Genomic DNA, 18,347 nt, shown 5'->3' with positions numbered 1-18,347 from the left:
ACAACATTTTTATTTGTATTGGGTATTTTAAACTTTAACTTGGATAGTATTGTGTAAAATCGATACTTGTATTGGGTAGTATCACGGACTTAGATAACTTTAATCTAATTCCGTGGTAGTATTGGGTTTAATTGGGTAAATCAACACTTCAATTGGGTAGTATTGGGTAAATCGACGCGCCGACTACAAACTCCACAACCACACATTACACCAAGTAGAATCCAGCAATACTTGTTAGGCTTAACATTACATAATAGCCTACGATGGGACAAACATATTAACAACATTAATATTACAGCCAATAGGTCACTATGGGTTTTCTAAAACGCAACTTAAAAACATACAAATTAAGCACTAGTCAGACCAAAACTTGAATACTGATCTTCCATTTGGGATCCACACAACACAAACCAAATTAAACAAATAGAAAAAACACAACGAAGAGCAACACGCTACGTAAACAAAAGATACCACAACACCAGCTCAGTAACAGACATGATCCACAAACTACAATGGCCAACACTACAAACACGGCGCTTTCACACAAGAATGATCTTATCTTTTTTTTACAAAACTGTACACCAAATCGTAGCTATAAACCCAACATATATACCCCCACCCGTAGACCCTCGAAACAGACATGCACACACCTTACGCATACAAACACATATGAATATCTGCTACTTTCCACACACGATAACACAATGGAATGCAACACTATAGGACTTCAAGGCTCACACACCCTATGCAGCCCCTGAAGCCCTCATCACACGTTAATTTATACACTGCACGAAAACAAACAAACTAATCACTTTAAATAGCCCCTTTTTTCACGCCTCTGTGATAGAACCCCCGAGGGCATAATCGTCAACACATTGATGGAGCCCCTGCACCCTAAAGAAGAGAAGAAGGACTAATTATAAGGTCCATATGTGGAGCAAACTATACACCTTGATAGGCGTCGAGACTGTTATAACTAGTGCACCTGAACAGAAACTAGATCTATTATCTATACACTTCAGAGACAGAGGGCGCTTACAACTTAGAATTTATAACGTCCTTATCGGTCTAGTCCGTCACGTGACTATCATATTTTTTGGACTGGGATTCTATCTGGAGCTGTTGGAATTTAGACAAACGATAGACATGTCAACGTTGATAGGGTTATAAACGCAACTGTACATATATACAGCAGTAGGCCTACATATCAATTACATATCTTCATAGCCGAACGACATGCGAACTTCCGGGTCCAGCCTAATCGAATCTTTCGAAGAAATTGCAGTCGAGGTTGAGTTACTATAATCAGAGACGTAAAATACGTCTCTGATCCAATGAAGTAAGTTTTTTTCTCTTTACTTGTTGTGAATATAATCAACTACACATTATGACTTTAATTTTACAAACAGTTATATAAATGAATTGTGGGTTTGTTTGCACAATTAAATGTACTAAGTGTTAGGTATACAGAAACCGAAAGTAGAAAAACGATAAATTAACTTTTCACATATTTACCATATCCATTTATCCGTAGCTTTGATTTAAAATATTTTCCTGATCAGGAAGTACTTTTGTCATTCGAATTCTGTCAATATTTCATTATTTTTGTATTCTTGTTTATAGATTCAAAACATAGATATTTGGGAATCGGCCGAGTGAGAACCATGGGGAATCAGTCAGCAAAGGTAAGCCACATAGACTCACGTGGGTATCTAGTAGTGATTTCTTTTGAGACCTAATTATTGTGGTTTGAGGTCAGACGTGATATAATACTGTCACCTTGATATATAGAGGGTGGGGCTCGTTGCTGTATAAAATTAATTTTCAGATTTGTGTCTTTGGTCTCAGTATGATTGTAAGGTTACAAGTCAGAGACTGTATCAACAATAATGTAGACACTGTATGCATGGACAGTATAAATATGTAAGGTAAAAACCTCGCCTTCATGATAAAGGTCTACATTTTTAGACTCCGCTAGACTGTCAATAATTTTCTATCATATATCTCATGTTCTTGTTCACATTTTCCTTTTCATCCTAAAGTGTTTGATCAATAATGATTAAATTGTGTGCACCGGATCAGGGGATTAGATTGTTCAAATGAATGAGTTGAACCCTTTAGGAACCACGAGAAAGACTCCTGTAAGGATATAAAATATCTTAAAAAATGTTGATCTCAAGTTATGAATCTGGCATGATGATTCACTATATAAATTATTCAAAGGTTTCGAGATTGAGGAGTGTTTTACAGAAAGGTCAATATTTGATCAAGAGCGCTGTCTTTATAGACTAAAGGAGAAGACAAGGCATATTCTATCTCCCTGTTACTTTCAATACACATGAAATTTTGTGATTTCTATTGGTCTGTGACCATAGTTTTTAATTTACTATACCTGATACTTGCATTATAATTGCTTTTCTTCTCCTGAAGTTTTTATTTTGTTGTTGTTGTTTTTTAGGTTCAAATTGTAATTAATCCCCCCGGCATCTTTTGGGAGGGATGCGAGGGTTGGGGTGCCCCGGGCTCATTACTCTTACATAATGTAACTTCATATTCAAATATTGACAGTACATGTACATTCATATTTATAAATTCAGGGATTGCTATATTTTCCTCAAATTTGAACCAGTTATATGTTGTGTAACTGTTTCAAATGTAGAGAATATAACTGATACAGACCTACTGAAGCTTTTGTTAACAATCATGAATAGATGTTTCTCTTCAACACCTTAGTTAGGATAACACTTCATATATTGATGGGTGATTTAATGGGTTAACACCTTATAACAAATAGTTAATAAGTGAAACTGTGATTTAGTGATATAACATCTCAGGAGCAAGCAGGTAAGACTGACTTAGTGATATAACACCTTAGGAGTGAGCAGGTGAGACTGGTTTAGTGAGATATCACATTATGACCGAGCAGGTCAGATAACACATCAGGAGATAACACATAAGGAGTGAGCAGGTGAGACATTGATTTAGTGAGATAACACATTTGGAGTGAGCAGGTGAGACATTGATTTAGTGAGATAACACCTTAGGAGTGAGCAGGTGAGACAGTGATTTAAAGAGATAACACATTAGGAGTTACCAGGTGAGATGGTGATTAAGTGAGATAACACATTTGGAGTGAGCAGGTGAGACTGTGATGTAGTGAAATAACTCCTTAGGAGTGAGCAGGTAATACTGTGATGTAGTGAGATAACACCTAAGGAGTGAGCAGGTAAGACTGTGGTTTAGTGAGCTTACACCTTAGGAGTGAGCAGGTGATATTGTGTTGTAGTGAGCTAACACCTTAGAAGTGAGCAGGTAATACTGTGATGTAGTGAGATAACACCTAAGGAGTGAGCAGGTAAGACTGTGGTTTAGTGAGCTAACACCTTAGGTGGGAGCAGGTGAGACTGTGGTTTAGTGAGCTAACACCTTAGGAGTGAGCAGGTGAGACTGTGATGTAGTGAGATAACACCTTAGAAGTGAGCAGGTGAGATATTGACTTAGTGAGATAACAGAATAGGAGTTACCAGGTGAGACTGGTGGTTTAGTGAGCGAACACCTTAGGAGTAAGCAGGTGAGATATTGACTGAGTGATATAACACCTTAGTAGTGAGCAGGTGAGACATTGACTTAGTGAGATAACACAATAGGAGTTACCAGGTGAGACTGGTGGTTAAGTGAGCTAACACCTTAGGTGTGAGCAGGTGATACTGTGATTTAGTGAGCTAACACCTTAGGTGTGAGCAGGTGATACTGTGATGTAGTGAGCTAACACCTTAGGAGTGAGCAGGTTAGACTGTAGTTTGATAGATTTTGTTATTTTGTATAACAGACAGAAGATGGTAAACCAAGTCCTGTGAAATCAACTCCTTCAACTGCAGCCAGCAAACCTGCCAGCAAGGTAAAGTGTGCAAAAAAATGGTTGATTAATACCATGATTTGTCTGTGATAAGCAGTAAAACACATTTAACAGATCATGGTAAATTTACTAAAAAGATGCAGATTGTTATGAATGAAATAGAAAGCAATTATGGTAAGATATTGGTAAATGTCCCCTTTTGCATCAAACTAGATTAGCTTGATTTAATTGCTTATTGGAGACTTTCATTGTTTTCTGTTGTAATTTCAGGATCATAAATCAAAGAGGAAGGTCAGTGTCATTACAAACAGTCTTTGTCATCCCTCTAATGGCTGTCTTTCTGCTAGTACAAGAATGTGTTGTTGAATTCACATTTCGGAGTCGTGGATCTAAGTCCACAAGATCAAGTTACCTAATGATCAACATCATTGTCAGGTTGCTTAAATTTTTTGTTGAGGTCATGATTTTGCTAATAAAAAATCATGCCCAAGGATAAAAATATCAGTTATAGAAAATATGAGAACTTAATTATTCTTAAAGCTTCTGCATCTGATGTGCTGCCTCTACAGCTTTATTCTTTATTCTGCAAACTAAAAAAAGAAGGTGATACTGCTCTCTGCTAGGGCTGTCACCTGTTACAATATTGTATGTCATTGCATGATAAATCAGATGTTTATCATATGCTGTTACACCATTACATTACCACCATGCTTACTGCCAACATATTAACAGGTGCTCTGCCTTCTTTCCTTAACAATACCTCTATATAGACATCTGCACACTCCTGTAATGTCATACCCCTTAATATATTTTCTACAACTTACATGCACAAGTGGCCCTGCTCATATTTCCCTTATTCGGAGCCTCTCTAGAAAAAAAGCACAAGAGCCTCCACAACCCAGTTCTGAATGACAGAAACAGACGACAACAATAGCCCATCAACCTGCTCATCTCTACTATTCTGTTATTATATTGGATTGAATGATTGAACTTTTTTCGGAATAATATTTATTGATATAACCTAAGCCATTGTGAAACATGACTAACCTTGGAGAAACAGAGGATCGTGTCCCTAAAGTCAGGACAATAAATGTATAATGTCCACTGGTTTGTAAATCATATTTTCAATCCTCTTTAAAAAAAAAATCAAAGAAACAAACAATTTTTGTTCTGTAAAAGCACTTGTTTTTTGTGAGAAACATATTTTTTTGTTAAATGATCACTGAAGATCTTTACAGAGGAATTCCATCTTTGTCTGTCTGCTGCTGTCTGTGTTATCTAAGGGTATACAGTATTGTACAAAATATTTATTTGTGACATACCTACCATGTCACAGTCTCCTACTTATGTCCGCCCCCTAGCAAACTTAGGATAATAGCTGTTGTTTCCTTTCTGTGGATGTGGCGAATACAGTTCCATCTTTCTTGTTGGTAGTGTAACAACATTGTCAATTTGTCAATCCTTTTTCTGTTGTTTAAGGATTTGTGTAGGCTAGAGATAAACTTCTGAATTAGTTCGTTTTTGGCCCTGCTTGACCTATAAACATCAGCCCCATACATTCATGCACCTAAGGATGACAGAAACTCAAAGAAAGTACTTCATTATGCTTGAAACTGCTGCTTTTGAATTAAGTTTTATACAACTTTTATACTTTGAATATTCATGTCAAATTAAAAACTCAGCTGGTCTTATCACCTGCTTAATATCAATTCATGAAAAGGAGACGTTTATTACTGTAAAACTTAAAAATAATGGCCCCCATTACATTGTCACCTAGCTTATTTCCAACCTATTTGAACATCCTTCTGTCCTTTTCTCTTACAGTGACCACCTCAATATATATCTACATGTACATACATAATGCCAAACCCCTTCATTATATAACGTCAGTATTTTCCTGGCCAATATGGTGGCATGGCAGTACATGTAGTTACCAAGCGAGACAGTGATTAATTTTTGATTCTATTGTATATCACAGACAGGTAATGTTAAGTCCAGTTCTGGGGAATCGAAGACATCTCCAGCATTGACAGGGGCCTCCAAACCTCTGTCTACAAAGGTATTTATACGTGTTTGTGGTCACTGGTTTGTAAACCCGCCATGTTTTAGATCGGTAATAAACTCACACAATAGTCAGTCCTCTTTAAACAGGTTTTACATTTTTTTTGCTGTAAAAAGGTGTTGGTGATAAAAAAGCACTGTCAAAATTAAGTATTAAACATAATCAAATTAGTGCTTGATCATTTTCTAGCTGTTTGTCAAATTTCATAAAAATATGATAACAAATGGAACAAGAAAAGTTTATTTAAAATGTAAATTAACATGGAATTTGAATGACAGAACAATGAAGGTGGAAAGACACCTTACATGACTTAGGTCTATATAGCAATACTATTTCTTCCTTCGCAAATTTAAATCATTATCATTACAATAGTAGGTCTTAGTAAAAATAAGTTCTATATTAGCTGATTAGGGATGTTTGGCCTCATTGTAAGGCGAGGCTGTCTGATGTTATAATTATCATACAGGTATATATAGTTGTATTAGGAGCGGAAAAATGCACGGCCAGACTGGGGTTTGAACCTGGGACGCTCCCAACTCTAGATGGACGCTCTATCAATTGAGCTACCAGGTCGAAGATGATCGACCCAATCCAGTTCCACTACATTCCTCCCTCCTTTTTCTAAGTCTTCGCCTTCGAAGATACAACTATTTACAACCCAAGTTTGGGTATCCCATTGCCAAGGATTCACTCAGTACGTAAAACAAGGGTTGGTCACAGGCACCAAATGTAATAGGAGGGGGAAAATGCACGGCCTCTACCTCTGAGCTCTAGGCGAACCAATTGAGCTATCTTCGTTGTCACCGATAATCAACCCGGTCCAGTTTCGCTACATGGTCATCAAAGTTTGTAAAGTGGATTTTCCCCTCTAAACTTATTACAATAAAAACATGGCCATATGTTTTTTTTTTATTTAAGTTCTGAGTTGTTCAAAACATGATTCAGGGCAAATTAACCCATATTTGGCATCTAGAATATAAAAATATTTAACTTGATTACGCATGCAATGTACTACCTGAAGTAAAATGGAATTTTGTTCATTTAACTCAGTATTTACATTATTCAGGGGAATGTCATACCAAATACAAGGACAGTGTCTCCACCATCATCGTCCGTTGGAAAGGTAAAACATATTTATATTTAAATATTGGACATTTTTGTTAACTTTATCTTTACTGTATGGACTTGACAAGTAAAATCTTTGTCATTGTTATTCACCTATTCTGTGTCGCTAGGGATCGATTCACATATCTTAGGAATGTATGCTAAACAATTCACTAGTTATATGTCCCAGAAACACAAATAGTATAACGAAGTGTAAAACCAGTTAATATACGCTTGTTTGGAATAGTGAAGATGTAAAGAAATAGCAACTTAGAATGACCTGATACTGATGGAGGCTGACAGACTGAGTGACCAGTAGTACAATTGACCAATCAGCAGCCTCTCCCTAAGGCCCCTACTAAGGGCATCTGACTGTTCCTAATGAATAGTATACTATTGTACATACAATTAGGTATTATTTGTCAACATAAACCTGCTTTGTCTACATAAACCTCAAATGTATGCTACCTTAATACTGCCGCACAGTCTTCTTTCAAGGAGAGTTCCAAAATAAGAAACCTGTGAAATATCTCTCATGCAATTAGGACTTGTGTTTGATTTATTAATGACACATTCGAAAGGTACACAAGAATTGATGACACATTTGAAAGGTACACATGAATTAATGACACATTTGAAAGGTTCACATTTTGTTGACACATTTAAAATTGCACAAGATTTGATGACACATTTAATTTGAAAGGTACACAAAAAATTGTGATACATTAGAAAGACTCAAAAGTATTGATGACACTTTATTTTTTTACATTAAATACCGCCATAATTTAAACATATTCAACAATGTAAATCAAAAGTTTTTAAAGGGAAATAATATTTTTGTGAGGAGTAGCATAGCTCCTTTAGTTATTTTATATCTTATCCATTGTAATTTGCACTACAATGTAAATATCTTTCCTTTCAGAAGGAACTACTCAGAAAAGATGATTCATCAACACCATCCTTTGAAGGGACATCTTCCAGCACAACAAAGCCCTCCCTTGAACAGAACAAAAAATCATTTTTTGGTAAAAAGGTAATGTTACCTGCAGATAAATAAAAAAAAAATCATCTCATTTTGTGAAGATGTTGAAATTAAAATTTGTAAATGCCATGCAATGTATACATAACTGGTGGTTATATTTTCAGACCATCAAGCAGTCCAGCTTGATAGTGGCAGCCATTGATTTTGGAACTACATTCTCTGGATTTGCTCATTGTACAAGAGAAGGGTATAAGAATTCAGGAGATCCTAAAATCCACCTGCATTCCTGGGCTGCAAAAACTACCATGACTGCAAAAGCACCTACATGTGTCCTTCTTGATTCAGACCAAAAGTTCAAAAGTTTTGGGTATGATGCCAACTCGGAATTCCAAGATGGAGAGGACATAGATGACTGTTATTTCTTCAAGCACTTTAAAATGAAGCTGTATGAATCCAAGGTAAGTAATTATAATGAGAACTTGCAAAATCAGGTCATTTCTCTCTACTGGATGTTGTGACCATTTGCTGTCGGTAGAAGTGTTGACGTACCATACGTTATGTAGTGGTAGGTACAGGGACTGGTGTTAAGTCCGTCCTGGTTCAAATTTGAATGTACAGATGAAAGTCATCATAAAGAAAAAGAAAATATTACAGCTTAGTATCAAGTCAGAATCATGCAGGAATAAAAAACCCTTAAACCGTGGACTCTGTCTCAACCCGACACCACTGGGACCTGTCTCAACCTGACACCACTGGGACCTGTCTCAACCTGACACCACTGGGACCTGCCTCAACCTGACACCACTGGGACCTGTCTCAACCCGACACCACTGGGACCTGTCTCAACCTGACACCACTGTGGCCTGTCTCAACCTGACACCACTATGACCTGTCTCAACATGACACCACTGGGACCTGTCTCAACCTGACACCGCTATGACCTGTCTCAACCTGACACCACTGGGACATGTCTCAACCTGACACCACTGGGACCTGTCTCATCCTGACACCACTGGGACCTGTCTCAACCTGACACCGCTATGACCTGTCTCAACCTGACACCACTGGGACCGGTCTCAACCTGACACCACTGGGACCTGTCTCAACGTGACACCACTGTGACCTGTCTCAACCTGACACCACTATGACCTGTCTCAACCTGGCACCACTGGGACCTGTCTCAACCTGACACCACTGTGGCCTGTCTCAACCTGACACCACTATGACCTGTCTCAACCTGGCACCACTGGGACCTGTCTCAACCTGACACCACTGTGGCCTGTCTCAACCTGACACCACTATGACCTGTCTCAACCTGGCACCACTGGGACCTGTCTCAACCTGACACCACTGTGGCCTGTCTCAACCTGACACCACTATGACCTGTCTCAACATGACACCACTGGGACCTGTCTCAACCTGACACCGCTATGACCTGTCTCAACCTGACACCACTGGGACCTTTCTCAACCTGACACCACTGGGACCTGTCTCAACGTGACACCACTGTGACCTGTCTCAACCTGACACCACTATGACCTGTCTCAACCTGACACCACTGGGACCTTTCTCAACCTGACACCACTGGGACCTGTCTCAACCTGACACCACTGGAACCATATTGTTTGGTGGGTTTGCAGTGAGTTCTGGATTGGACATGGTCTGCTTTAAAGCATTGTTGAATGTAACTATGATTACATGGTGAATGCTATATTTTGATCATGTATATAAAGTTTTTGTACTGGTGTTCATTAGTCAGGTATTAACCTAGAATGATTGTTTGACCTAATTTGTTGACAAAATTAAGTCTCTGTGAACTACTTTTTTAAAATTTGACCTACATTATCAAAACTTGTCATTTGGTTCAGAAATTTACTTGGAGATGTTTTTGACCTAATTAAGTAACTTTGACCTACTTTTCAAACTTAAATGGTACAGATTCATCATGAAAATAAGGTCATATCAACAATATCATAAAAACATTCTATCTCCTGTGCCTCAGTCATGTTCTATGGGTGTAATTGAGGGACACCAAAACCCCAAGATCTGTATAGTTATTTAAGGATTAACTTGAATATATTTTTCATGTTATGGAGCTATAACACAAAAAAACGGAGTGTACTTTAAATAAACCGCTCAATATATTCAAGATAATCCTTATAATTTAATCTTCTATACACAATCCCTGTGGAAATACACTTTTATTGATGGACTCTTTTCTCTTAGAATTCATTGCGCTGCTGTATCAGCCAGTCAAAAGCGACGTTACAAACGGCGACGTAATTTTTTATGTTATGGGCTGATAACAAATTTTTAAGCCAATGAAAATGCTTGTTACAAGCAAGATTAAATTATATATACTTACAGGATGAACTTACGAGGGACACCATGTTGGAGTCGGAAAATGGGAAGAAACTGCCAGCTATCAGTGTGTTTTCTGCTATCATAGAGTTCTTCAAGAACATGTTATTAAAAGACTTGGAAGCTAAGGATACACATTCTGGTTTCTATGGGTCCGACATCCACTGGGTACTGACAGTACCAGCGATCTGGAACCTGAAGGCCAAGCAGTTTATGAGGGAGGCAGCACACAAGGTACTGGGAATCAAGTCAGGGTTTCTGTTTGAAATATTTATACGTATGACCTTTAAACACCCACTTGTGTAAAATTTTGATATCAGTTCTTGTCTTTCATTTGAAGAGCATCCATTTTTGGGCAGATCAGCAATAGATTTTTGATTTTCTGTACTCGTATATATTATGTATGTGCACTTCATTCTTCAGTCCATCTGTCTGTGTGTCACTTTATACAGGGCATAGATCATAAACCATATTGCAGGATACATATATGTATTTCTGCAGGCATAATAATTTTGCGATTTTGCGAGTCAACAACATGTAATAGTTGATGATTTGTTTTACAAAATACAGCTGACTAGTTGTTGCTAAATATGCTGTAATAAAGTGTGTCCATTGGACCATTTGACATTTTATATGCCGAATGTCCCATCTCTGTACCGATTCATTAACACCTCGAAAATTTAGTTCATTCACATGTCTATATCGTGAAATTATAACCAATGTTAATTCAATATTCTAATTTTAAGTCACAATTGTGAAATTTGAAGGCCGTGCCAATAACCTGTTATACGGTACTCTGTCATCTGCCTAGTTCTGTACGTTCTTGGTTGGCAAAGTGTCATGTATTTACTTAAATTGGGTCTCCTCGCTCACTGGATACAGAGTTATTTGTTAGCCAAGTGAATATTGCCAGGCTTCCTGATATTCCAGTCTAAATCTGATATCTAAAGGTAAACGTTATACATAAAATAGTGCCGCCATGACGGATAAAATTTATTTATAGCCAAAAAGATATCCTATCCTCAGTTGTATTTAATAATAAATGGTAGTTAATTTTGATCTCGTTATATTTCTATAACTTTGACTTCCATTTACTCAAAATTACGGAAAATTACAAATCTGCTTGAGTTAAATTAAATGAATGTTTTACTTGTGCTAATTATTTATGAGATATCCCACCTCAAACCGGAACGCAATGTTTATTTTAGGTCACCTGAGCTTTGCTCAAGTGACCTATTCCGATCACTTTCCGACTGCCGTCGTCCGTCGTCATTCGTCGTGCGTTAACTTTTTATATTTTCAACCTCTTATCAAGAAACAGTGGATGGATTTTTTTTCAAACCTGATCAGAATCATCCTTGGTAGATGAGGCTACAAAATTGTAAAATTGGGATTTCCAATATTCCAAAATTAACCAATATTTCAAAAATCTTCTTCTCCAGACTCAGAGGTACTACAGTAATTTCCTCTGCATGGATGGAAAGATCAACAGGGGCTTTATAACCCCCAAGCTATCCGTTCTCCCTTGGGGAGGGGGTAAAGTTTAATATAGTTTATATAGGGAAACAACACTTTTGGGTATATTTTGACAATTTCCTGTAGGAAATTATTCTCACTTGGTGAGAAATATCATTGGAGGAAGATGGTTTTAAAATGTAAAATTGGGATTCCTACCCCAACCCTAGGCCCAGGGCGGGGCACCAAAGGGAAAATTTACCAATATTTCAAAAATCTTCTTCTCCAGACTCGGAGGTACTACAGTCAATGTCAGTGAATAGATAGAAAGATCAGCAGGAGCTTTGTTGAAATGTCAATTCCTGGACCCCTGAGCCATCCGTTCCCCCTTGGGGAGGGGGTAAAGTTTACTATAGATTATATAGGGAAATAACACCTTTGGGTATATTTTATCCATTTTCAGCAGAAAATTATTCAAACTTGGTCACAATCATCTTTGGTGGATGAGGATATTACTTTGGAAAATTGGGATTCCTGCCTCCTCCCCAGGGGCTAGGACGGGGCCCCAAAGGGAACATTTACAAATATTTTAAAATTCTTATCCTTTGATGACATGACAAGTATTGTATTTCACTTAGTTTACATGCTGATTTCCACATCACATCTAAACAACAAAATAAAGCTACCAGTACCTATGATATAACTCAGGTGACTGCTAAGGCTCTTGGGCCTCTTGTAATTACATGAGGACCAGAACCATGTTTGAGGTATGTGTTCTCTACTACAGGCTGGGATAGAAGATGGTCAGTTGACTTTGGCCCTGGAGCCTGAGGCAGCATCCCTGTACTGTAGGAAGGTGCCCAGCAGTGTTGTAAGGGCCGACGATGGACCTTCTATAGCCAACTTCCAAGCCGGTGCCAAATATCTCATAATGGACCTTGGAGGTAATTACAGGGTTGTCAGTGATGAAAATTTGATTCGGAGGTTACAGATTTCAAAAACATTGTCTATCAAAAATAAATTCATGCATTAAGGAGGCTCCACCCTTTTGCAATTAACCAGCAGAACTCAATGAAAGTTTCACATAATGGTTATGTCACTAGAGATGTTTTTATGAAAATCTAAGCATTCCGATAAACTAGGGATTTTTTTTTGTACAAAAATACTGAAAAATTGAACTTTTGTTAAATTTAACACTTTCACATTTTTTGAGTGTGTAGCATTGCTCAAAACGATTACAACAATAAAATAATGAAAAGAAGCATTACTTATCAACCCTACAAATATTTTATTTATCATAAAATATCTTAAACACGTTACACAAAGTGTTTTTTATTGAAATTGTATGGATAAAAGTATTTATATACAATCTAAAAGCAGATAGGAAACATAGTGCAAAACAAAAAGAGTAAAAAATTGAACCAAATACACACAAAGCCTCAATAATTCCTTTATTTTGCATTTTACAATCATTTTTATCCTGACGAGAGTTGTCTACCTTGAAAAAAAAATGAAACTTTTTGCAGAGGGTTAAAATTTATACAATGAGTTATTTTCTGTACTACAATGTATACCAAAAACAATGGAAACAAATTAAATTATGATATTAAAATTGTCAATTTACTGTTCTTTTAAAGAACAAAATTACTCTCAATCATGTACATATGTAACCATAGGCTATCGCATGGTAGCATTTTGTAGGGATCTAGATATTTTACAAAACACTATTTTCACAAAGTTATTGTTATTGCATTTGTGAAATGATTTACCTGACAGAGCGTAACTCGCTCGACAACAAAAATTGTAGCGACCCCGAGCTTGTAAACTAGTGTTAGGACGTGAAATGTACAGGTGAGGTCGGTAAACAAAACACTTTAGTCTGCACCCCATGCGCCTCAAATAGACCTTCCTGAAGTTGTCTGATCGTATGTCAGTGTCTTCCCGTCAGTTAATTTATGTCTTTGTATAATAAGCATAATTTCTGAAATAGGTGTTATTAGACATTTCCCAATTAAGTCTCGATATCGGATGTTGACATATCATCGTCACGCACGTGTACTATTGTTTACCCTGTGTTACTATAATTTACACTACGGTAATAGAATGCCCGATACGCAATACAGAAAATACGACATGAAAATACGACAAGAAAAACATGTGTATTACGAAGGATGGGAAGTCCTTAAATCTTTATTTAAGGAAAATGTAAACAAATCTTATTAACCCTTTCACCACTGTAGACCATAATGGACTCATCCAGAACAATACATGGGAGAGTATACTAAAGTTTCATAGGGGTGAAAGGGTTAAAAATGGTAGCCCTTTATCCCAGCATGCTTATGGCCAAATATCATCACCCTAGGTCTCTTGGTTATGCAGACGTTATTTAAAGTAAAAAGTTAACGCCAGTCACTCCAACCTATTTTTAGCTCACCTGGCCCTTTGGGTCAGTTATGTGATGAAATGAAGTATTTCTTGTGAAATTTGGTTTAACATTCATTAAGTCATTGCCAGAATATACAGCAGTTTTGTACTGAATCAGGACGCTGAAGACTATTCCAGTAAACTCTGTGTTCATTAAACAGTGACCCCCCACAGAAGTAACGACCCTAATTTCTTGCTCATTACCCTTAGGCTATATGGTTCTCACCTTAAAACATGTCCTCTGTGGGCTGCTATCTGATGGAGTGGGCACTGTAATGCAATGTCAACATAAAGCTATACAAGAGATTCCAGAGGGATCTTGGTGCCCACCATTGTACCACCTTTATTAGTTCTGTCAGTTAAATCTTTTCTCTTTTTTTCTCTTATATGTTTGATTGTCATGTTAACAGTAAATGTACCTTGAGGAAACTTTTGATCTCATTTTCATACTGTTGTGTATAAAAGACAACCTTCAAAGTGAGTTGCTTCCCATATTTACTAGTTCAGAACTTGATGTGAAGGAAATAGAACCGATTATTGTAATATGAGAAAGATCTGTTAAGTTGTTCCTTCTGCCATCTTGTTTTTATGATCACTCTCAAAATAACACCTGCACAACTAAGGACTAAGGGGAATCTACTTATCAAATATGATAAATATCCCTCCCATACTTACTGCTGGCATTCTATACTACCACAGCAGGTGCTGCAGACTTCATGTCATAAAAATGATATTTTAAGGTGCAATATTTCTGAAAAAAGTGTTCTATTTTCACAGTATTTTTTTCAGTGCTGAATGTTTTCTTTAATTTTCTATGCACATGCTTAATGTTTTATTAAAATAATGATGAATTCAAATATTTTAGGTGGGACAATTGACATAACAGCCCATGAGGTACTGAATGATGGTCATCTGAAGGAGATAAACGAACCAACAGGGGGCTACTGGGGGGGCCTAAGAGTCAACGAAAGTTTTGTACGCTTCCTACAACGCATTTGTGGCCAAGATGTCTTACATGAAATGGAGAAAATGTATCCGGTAGAATGGCAAGAAATTAAAGATGAGTTTGAAAGAAAGAAATGTGCTTATGACCCAAATGGAGTCCTGGGAAAGATCACCATTCGTATCCCGTTATATCTTGCAGAAGAATACAAAAAAATCACAGAGTGCACATTGGAGGAATCTATTAGTGAGTCACCGTTCAAGGACACGGTAGAAATTAAAGGAGACAAACTTAGAATCGACAAACATGTCTTTGAATCATTTTTTGAGGAATCTACAAGAAAGGTTGTAAGCAAAGTGGAGAAATTGTTAATTGAAAACACCCAATTACATGATTTGGGGACAATTCTTGTTGTTGGCGGCTACGCTGAGGATCCATCGATGCAGAAAGCTATTAAAGATAAATTTGCACAAAAATACAAAATTGTGATTCCAGCTGACCCTCGTATAGCAATCCTGAAAGGTGCTGTTATGTACGGGTTTGAGCTGGATGCAGTCCGGTCCCGTTTGTGTAAATATACGTATGGCATAGGTCATCAGAGGAAATTCATCGAAGGAGTTGATGATTCTAAGAAAATGAGAAAGTATGGCAGACACTCTTATGTGGATGATGCATTTGACATACATGTCAGAAAAGGTGATTTGGTCAAGTACGGGGATTTCCAGGATGGTAAAGACTATCACCCATTAAACGATGATCAGACACAGGCGTGGTTTGACTTCTATGCCTCTGACAGTACTGATCCTTCATATGTGTACGAGAACTCATGTGCCTGCCTGGGATTTGTCGGTGTGGATTTGTCACCTAGAGAGCGTGGAGTGGATGCCACAATCACGCTCAAAATAAGCGTCAGTGGCACAGACATAGAGGTGCAAGCCACAGAAAAAAGGACGGGAAACACCACAACGGCCTACTGCAACTTCCTTGGTTAGATGTATGGTCAGATGACCCTTAAGAACATTCAGTCAATAGTTAAAGTTGAAGGGTTCAGCAACACCCACAGAACGTATGCAGTGTATATAGTAACAAGGTTAATGTGACCTCATCACCTCAAGGTCAAATATACCGGTAGACTGGCTACCAGCCTGTAAGTTTTTATGAAGAATTTCTCAATTGCATTTTAATACTAGCCTATCTCCCCCTCGTTTAAAACTTAGAGTCAGACATCCAACTGATAAAAAATATTAGAGTTAATTGTTTTATGTAAATAATTCAATATTCTACCATGTATCCTGGTTCATGTCATACTTGTCCTCACATGAGCAACTTGTATCTATCAAAAATGTTTTCTCAAAACCACGAAGAGGTGTTCCACAAGGTAGTATTCTGGGACCACTTTTATTTTTATGCTATGTAAATGACATGGAACTGAGCATCAGTACCGACTGTAAATTATTATTGTATGCAGACGGCAGCGCTATTTTGTTTTCTAATAAAGATCCTGAGGAAATCAAATAGAAATTATCCAGAGAAATATCCAACTGTAATATATGGCTGGTAAACAACAAATTATCCTTACATCTTGGCAAGACGGAATGTATATTGTACACTAAAAAAAGTTGACAACTTCGAAATAGATGTAAATGGCCAAACAATAAAAGCTTCAGAAAAAGTGTGCTACCTTGGCGTTGATATTGATAAATTTTTGACAGGAGACTTCATTGCTGAGAACATAATAATTATAAAGAAAGTAAATTCTCGTCTACATTTTTTGTACAGACAATGTAAAAATCTTCCTCTGGACATAAGAATGACGCTTTGTAATTCACTAGTGCTATGTAATTTTGACTACTGCTGCTCAGCCTGGTATTATGGTTTAAATCAAAGGTTGAAAAACCAGTTGCAAGTAGCACAGAACAGATGTGTACGTTTTATTTGTGATTTTGGGCCAAGGACGAGAATAGATGGTAAATTCTTAACAAATATGAATCTTTTGAATGTTGAAAACCGAGCAAAGCAATTGGGCTTAAACCATATGTTCAATGTATTTCACGAAACTTATCCAAGTTATATTACAGAAAAATTTACGAGGGTTAATGAACGCCATGGATACGCAACGAGAAAATTATCTTTAAACTTTACAGTGCCATGTGCAAAAGGTCAGATGTCAAAGACTTTCTTTTACAACGGGATTCAGATTTGGAACATTTTATCTTCTTATATACGGTCCATAGTAAACAAAATAAATTTTAAGAAGAGAGTGAAAATATTTTTACAGCAGAGTTCTTGATATTTTATGACTAGTTATGTGTAACACATAATGCGTTTTTATGCAACAGAGACCGTTAGTGTTTTATACTTATATGAATACTACCATATGTGACACAGAACATAGGGTGGTGATGTTAATTTTGTACTCAATATATTACACTGTGATAAATATATGTATGTATTGACTTCTAATTGTATTTGTAAAATGATCGTATTTATGTTATATTTTAGGTAGAACAGTGGAAATAAGTCTGTGACTTTACTGTGTTATCCCTATAAAACATGTATTGTATTGTCCATGTGATGTACGTTTATGTATTGATGCAATGGTTTACCAAATAAATCAATCTATCTATCTATCTATCTAGAGACGGGGGGGGGGGGGGGGGGAGCAGTCTAATATACCTGATACATACTAAATTGCCGGTGAAGGCTTGTCTGGGCAAAACAGCAGAGTAGATATTTGTTATCTGCAATTTACTATTTCCAATTTTGATTTTTCCTTCAAAACTGACCCATCAAATGTTCATGTTAATGATAGGGATAGTGTGATGTAAAGGAGATAACCGAGAAACATGAGGTTTCTTTGTTCGTCGGAATGCATTTTATGTTCTCTAGATATTGTTATCCCTTTTGTTTTGTTAAGTCCCTTTGCAAATTAAATATACGAATGATTTAGAGTAATAGAAGTATATATAACCACTGGAAAATAATCAATCTTTCATTTAAGCTGTATCTGTGATCATAGTAAATGTATTGTATTGTGGATGTCTATGGTTCGGCTCCTAGTGTCAGGAGAACTTAGATGTCATACTTGACAGGGTTGTAAATACCAGGTACTAATGTTGGCACTCTTTTCATGGTGTTTTTTTGTTGTTGTTTAATTTTT

General features: G+C 37.0%; 1 protein-coding gene across 1 annotated transcript; it reads left to right on the top strand.

Annotated features, from left to right (window-relative positions):
- The first annotated feature begins 1,013 nt into the window (after positions 1-1,013).
- Positions 1,014-17,842, top strand: LOC110457239 (heat shock 70 kDa protein 12A-like). Its single transcript, XM_021508420.1, has 11 exons — positions 1,014-1,339; positions 1,624-1,685; positions 3,830-3,898; positions 4,127-4,147; positions 5,835-5,915; positions 6,985-7,041; positions 7,945-8,055; positions 8,169-8,462; positions 10,372-10,599; positions 12,608-12,764; positions 15,110-17,842. Exons 2-11 carry the CDS (start codon positions 1,665-1,667, stop codon positions 16,177-16,179), a joined length of 2,109 nt encoding a protein of 702 aa, XP_021364095.1. The 5' UTR covers positions 1,014-1,339; positions 1,624-1,664; the 3' UTR covers positions 16,180-17,842.
- The last annotated feature ends 505 nt before the right edge of the window (positions 17,843-18,347 follow it).

This window comes from Mizuhopecten yessoensis, unplaced genomic scaffold (assembly GCF_002113885.1).
Source record: "Mizuhopecten yessoensis strain PY_sf001 unplaced genomic scaffold, ASM211388v2 scaffold9049, whole genome shotgun sequence".
In the NCBI taxonomy this organism is placed as follows: Eukaryota; Metazoa; Mollusca; class Bivalvia; order Pectinida; family Pectinidae; genus Mizuhopecten; species Mizuhopecten yessoensis.
The sequence above is the reverse complement of the archived record's forward strand: the minus strand, read 5'-3'. Positions and strand labels throughout refer to the sequence as shown.

What these genes read in the sequence shown, in the direction of transcription:
- LOC110457239 (XM_021508420.1), top strand. Translation starts at nt 1,665, where the DNA reads ATGGGGAATCAGTCAGCAAAG. An exon ending in CCAAACCTCTGTCTACAAAG is followed by an intron (nt 5,916 to 6,984) that starts GTATTTATACGT and finishes TACATTATTCAG; the next exon opens with GGGAATGTCATACCAAATAC. An exon ending in CATCATCGTCCGTTGGAAAG is followed by an intron (nt 7,042 to 7,944) that starts GTAAAACATATT and finishes CTTTCCTTTCAG; the next exon opens with AAGGAACTACTCAGAAAAGA.